This window comes from Halyomorpha halys, unplaced genomic scaffold, assembly GCF_000696795.3.
Source record: "Halyomorpha halys isolate HHAL.00 unplaced genomic scaffold, Hhal_1.1 Scaffold1342.1, whole genome shotgun sequence".
In the NCBI taxonomy this organism is placed as follows: domain Eukaryota; kingdom Metazoa; phylum Arthropoda; class Insecta; order Hemiptera; family Pentatomidae; genus Halyomorpha; species Halyomorpha halys.
In genome coordinates, this window is record NW_027111782.1 from 213,510 (window position 1) to 220,047 (window position 6,538).

A 6,538-nucleotide genomic window follows, 5' to 3' on the forward strand; every position below is an offset into this window, starting at 1 on the left:
TTTACCGTTTTTAATTAAAATAAAATGAAAAAATACTTTACACAAAATTAACAATACTCACAAGGAATAACAGAAGAAAATTTTGAATATAAATTTGAAAAGATTATTCCAATGAGTATATATACATTAACTATAATTTCTTTATGTACTTTGTTTAATAATATTAAAAAATTAGGCTATAAAAATATAACATCATATGCTTAATACATAAAATGCAGATATTAAAGATACATGCATTAAATAGGAAGACGTGATACTTCAACAGTCATGAAGTTTAAGAATACAATTTTGATACCATTACACAATAATAAAATGGAAAACAAAATAAAGAAGAATATTTTTACTAGATCATTACTAATTTACATTGAAAAATTTCATAAAATGATATTTAAAAAAAGGCAGATTTATTTAACAATTCTCGACTCAAAATTCCATTACAATAATGATATTTGAAATTTTTAAAGCTGAATTAATAAATATTGTTATTCAATAAATGGAAAAAGTAAATTAATTAAAGAATAATTAAACGTCTTATACATGCCCAATAGATAGTTGGCTAAATGTCATTCTACATAATATAAAGTAGTATGTAGCATGAATGACTGGCTCTTCAAAATGTTTTTAATCAATTAGGTACTCAATATCCTCATATCAAAGGAAAGCTCAAATACAGATCCATGGAAAATTCTTCAAAATAACTCAATAAAATTGAATCACCAGGGGCAGTAGTTATACAAATTGAAGCGATTAATAATAAATTATTAAAACTTTTTAACGGAAATATAAATAGTTTCATCATTATTTCTCAATCATTAACTTAATGGAAGTAACAAATCCTAAAGGTTCAGTCCTCTCCCTGTCTTACTCAATAACCATCAATAATTCCTAAGTTTCTTTCCCAAGAATCAACTCTATTCACAATTTTGCTCTTTCCTACATTTAAAAGCACTAGCTTTAAATTCATAAATGATCCACTTACATAGGTGATATAAGGACCTTCTGATCCCCACCTAATTTCCAACCATTCTCTAATGTTCAAAAGATCCATGAAGTGTTTCTACATTCCCTATCAACCACAATAAGTTGTTGTACTATCTTTCCCATTTTCAAAATATATCTCTTCCTTTATCAGTTTAAATTCCAGTCAGTTAAGCACTTACAATGAGGTAGAGGATAAAACATTAAAACAGTATTTTAATGTTCACTAATATTTTGTCTATCTTTTTATCTATCCACAAATTTTATATGTCTTGGTATTTTTAATTTATCTTATCACTTAATAATGTCATATTAATTATATAAATTAGAACCAAGTAAACATTTATTTTCCTATTCTCTAGTTTTATTAATCTTAGGGGGCTACGATTAATTTTATAAAATAATAAAGATTAATCTTTATACCCAGAATAAAGATTGATTTTTTTTCTCAAAATATAAAATAATAACAATATATTTATTGCCATTATTTTATTTATCTATTATTGTACTAAACGATAGGTAATAAAAATAATGGCAATAAATATATTGTCATTACTTTAGTAATAACAATATATTTATTTCTAACTATAATAAGAACCATATAATGTCTTCTTTGGACAGTGTTTCAAACTATTGTCCATTTTCAAGACATTCCAAAGAAAATGTATAATAGTACAAAATTTTGACCAAAAAATAATCTTATAATAGTCACATTTATACTTGGAAATAAACATATTGTTAATAGTGATTCAACAGAGCAATAACCACTATTGGTAATAAATTAACAGCTACTTCATAGGGTTTGTTATGATGGTACATACTGCACTGAAAACTAATGCTAAATAATTCAAGATTTTTTTCAGATAGAATTTAAAAACAAATAAATTAAATAACAACTACATCGAGTAACATAGCAAACAACTAGTCAGTATAGTAGTTTGAGTACACATGACCACAAAAAACAAGTATGCACCCAGAATACAGGCTATTAAATGTATTTATTATTTATAACCACCATGCAGTGATCTAATGATCTTGAAGAAAGAAGAAAAAATATTTCCAACATTTAACAATACAAAGTAAAACAACCAAACAGAATAAGCATTCTTAAAAAAAATTTTAAATAATTATTATTGCCATTAGTTTTTCAGTTGGAAAAAATATAATGGAGGAAAATAACAAAACTAAAAGAACATGTTTCATACAAACAAAAGAATGTGAAAGTGGCAATATAAAATAAATAAATGATTTGCAATCTATAATACAGATCCCAATATTCCCTTAATTTAATCACAACATTATATTCAACATACATGCAAACATTACATTCATTTACGCACACACATGCATGGATTCACAGACAACTAAATGAAGGACTATTGAATGATAAAGTAATAGCCTTAACGATTTATCTTCAGTAAACATATATTTTTTATGAATAAGCTATACTCATTCAAAAAGCAACTATCGGTAGAATGTAAAGCAAGTAAAACATCTCAAGAAACATTTGATGAACTAAAGGGGAAACTATACAGAAAAAAAAATTCAAAAATGATATCAGAATAAGATAACTACATTTATCCAGCATTGGCATGAACATTGAAATACCTTGACGAGGAAGAATGGGGTATCTTAACACTTTGGTATTGTTGATATTGTTGTTATTATTGTTGGAGCTGCTGCAGTTATTATTGTTGTTTCTAAGAAGGGGTGCTTTGGGATGAGTGTTAGGTAAAAACTGAGGGTAGACATGATGAGACCACTGAGGAAAAAGTGGTCGTGGTCCACTGCAATCTGAATAAAAATTAAAACTACAGAATTTGAATTAGGCTGAATAACCTTACAATGTTGTTTAAGAATACTTCATAAAATTCAAGGCACAATTAAAATTTCAAACATTATTCATATTTTTATAGCAGCTCTGAGTTTATTGCCAGGAAAGAGCCATTTCCAACCAATGTATAGATGAAAAGTTGACATATATATCAATATACATATGAAGAGTATTTGTGGGTGTGTATATATGCTTATATTAATGGTCCTGCATAGATACTATAATTTTAAAAACTAAGTGAATCAAAGTATACACAAATGAAATATAGTTCAAAAATAAAAAAAATCCTGGTATGGTAAATATTACTATTTACAACTGTATTAAGCCCCTTGTGAACAATAAAATATCCAATGCTTTAAAGCAAGTGTGAGAAAGATAGTGAGTTAAATTAGTTTATAATTTTCACTTAACATATCACCCATCAATGAAGTAACAAGCAACATGTCAAATAAATACATGCGGATATGTTTAAAACTTTACTCTAAGAGATCATAGTAACAATAATCTATAATGAAACTTGAATTCTTAAAGAAGAGTTGAAATAAATGCATAATTAAAAATTTTTTACAATTACTAATAAACATGGACAAACAATGCTTAAAATTATGAAATGGGAAAAGAATAGTCATTAACTAGAGGGATAAAAGTAATGTTTATTACTTATCAATGAAGGATGAATAAGAAGCATTAAATAGTCTATACACCTAAAATAATTTCAATAATAGTAATAAAAAAGATGAGCACTAAAAACAATTGACGAATGAAAAACAAGAAACAAAAATAATAACCCAATAAGCATTAAAACAGAAATAAAAAAGCATTGGCACCACCATTTTGTGTAACTGACAATTTAAGTCTCCTTTTTAAAAAATTACATTATGATAGGACAGAAATATCTATTATTCAAGTAAGAAATTATTTATACCATATTAATGATCATTCATAAAATTATATAACTAAAAGACAAATAAACAGCACCATAATGATATTCACAAGTGACATTAAAACACTACACAAAGAACCATTAAATCAGAGTATTGTTAAATAGAGGAAACCTGTTAGGAAACTATATACCCCTGGGAATAGATTAACAAACAATTAATAGATAATCTTATGTTTCTAAGATAAATAAAATACAAGAACTAGTCTTAATTTAAAAATGTATAAATATGAACAAATTATTATAGGTTACAGGTTAGCACTATAACTCAACAAGTGTGATGAGAGATAGTGAGACTTGAAGTAGCTTAATCAAGTCAAATATCTTTCATTTTGTGCGATAACCTGTTACCATCTTGCTGGTAACTTTATGAACCCATGCTCATAGAGCTTCTCGTCCTTATAAGCAAATAACTCGACCAAGTACGATTTCTGGTAATCATTATTACTGAAATTTTTTCCATTTAAAAAGTATTGTAAACTTTGAAATAAATGACAACCTGATGGTGCAGGATCGGGGCTGTATGGGGGATGTAACATAGCTTCCCAGCCAAGTTTCCAATGATTATGTATGTGTTCCAAAAGATGTGTGAGGCCTCCCATTGCCACGATATAAATTATGATGGAACATGATTCATTTGTATTTTAGAAGTTTTTTAATTTTTTTTTTTTTGTTTGGTTCAAGTCCTCCATTGAGGAACTATACAGCTCCAGAGTGGGAATGTCAAGGTTGATTTCTCGGGGCCACCGCGAAATAAATATTGACCAACCCAGGTGGTAATCGAACCCACAACCTTCTGAACCAAGCGCTCTGGGACCCTCGCCCCAGCCCGCTCAGTTATCAGGTCCTCAAGTTTTTTTATTGCTATTGATAATTTGTTTTGAATAATGGTTGATTCCATAATGTTTGAAATGTGTATGACAAATATTGATAAGTTGTGTTAGGTGAATTTCTTTCAATTTGTGCAGAACCAAAAAATCGAGCATCTTAGCAGGTCCAAGACTTCTTATACAACTTTCAATTGTTGTGTGCGACACATTTAACTGTTTTGCAATCTCTCACACAGTTATATGACAGTACAATTCAATTATGGCTTTCGTTTTGACATCATTAACTTCAGATGGTCGATCAGAACATTAGTCATCTTTCAGTGAAAAATCTCAGAAATGATATTTTTTAAACCAATTCTGACACGTGTGTTCTGTTAAAAAATCAACACCATAAACTTCACATATCTCTTTGTGAGCCTCAGCCACTTTCTTGCCTTTATGAAAATAAAAAAGTAAAATGTATTGAAAATTCTTATTTTTGCACTTCATGTTATAACTGGCCTTAAATTGACAGTTATAAACAAAATTACACAGAATTTGTTTCTATTGGGACCTAAAGGTATTGAAAACCAAATCTTAAACGAAAAAGATTCTAACACTGGCAAAAGAAAAACAAAACAAACTAATTTAATCTAGTGGTGCAAACTGAAATTACTTTCCTACCAACCCTACTAATGAAACATTTTACCATTATTATTGTCATAAATACAATGTTTAAGTTTCTTATGATGAATAAACCCAATTTTTAAGTTTAAACTAATGAAATAATGATAATAAGGAGATACAGTAGAAATAAATTTCACTCAAAATTTACAATTATTCTTACTTTCCAAATTGTTGAAGCTAGATTTGATGGAAAATTAATTATTTTTTTGTTTTTGTTTTTTTATTGATTGGATAAATCAGCATTCATGTTTGTTTTTTTCATTAGTAACTTACAGCATAAATTGTAGTAAAAAAAGAAAATAAAACTTAAATTCTTCCAGTATTTGTAAGAAATAGATCAAAATATCTTTACCAGGTGGGCTGTCACTGGACTGTTGATTGTTAAGAGTAACAGGTGGTGTTGGAATCCTAGCCACAGGAGGTTCCAAAATGTCTCTGTATTTACTGACCATCAGTACAGAAATAAAGTAGACAACAGCAAGTGACAGAAACTGGGCCTGTTTTGTTTCTTCCTAAATAAAAAATAAATAGATCATATAATAATATAGATGAGGGAGAGAAAAAAGAAATCAAATTAACAACAATTACACAAATTAAGCTTTAAGAGAGAACCATACGGTAGTTACACACATCGAAAAGGTTAAACTATTGATAGCAGTAATTGAATTACGTGAGTTACCTTGACAGGTGTATGTATGTGGCTAAAAGACAAATGCTTGTTTTTTTTAACTATTATAATTCATAATAGTTTTCTTCAGTGGTGTTAAAATTTGATTGTGTATCATGATATTCAGTGTATTCTATTTACATGATTTCATTTTATTTAATTTACATACTTTATTTTTATTATTTTATTCATTTTTTAATAATAAATTGATTTTTATTCCAGTTGTTTTAGTTATTGTGAATTATTTTTTCAAAACTGTTAATAATTACTGTAAACAATGATACATTAACATGATATTACCAATGTTCTAAAATCAATATGTTCTTGTAAGGGCATTTGCTCTGGGAATATGAAACATGAATGTTAAATCTATAAACTGCTCTCCTTTATCATGGAACATACTGGGAGAGAAGGAAAACAAAGGAGGAAAAAAAAGATCATTAACTTTCACAGTATTATCAAAATCCTCTCCAATTAAAGTTTTACATTTTTTAACAAATTCTTATTCAACAAGTAAAAATTGGTCATGTAGAACAATAAAGCAATTTTATTTTAGATAAATCTAACAATACTAATATAAATTAAGATAAAATATATTTTAAAATATAAATTAAAAAAGATTT

At 27.5% G+C, this 6,538-nt stretch overlaps 1 protein-coding gene across 1 annotated transcript in view; it reads right to left on the reverse strand.

The window, feature by feature from the left end:
* Positions 1–6,538, reverse strand: part of rg (rugose) — a gene marked incomplete in the record, with an annotated part of 134,311 nt that overhangs the window by 18,136 nt on the left and 109,637 nt on the right. The window contains 2 exon segments of the mRNA XM_067049779.1: positions 2,587–2,772; positions 5,601–5,760. Coding sequence (XP_066905880.1) covers positions 2,587–2,772; positions 5,601–5,760 — 346 coding nt within the window.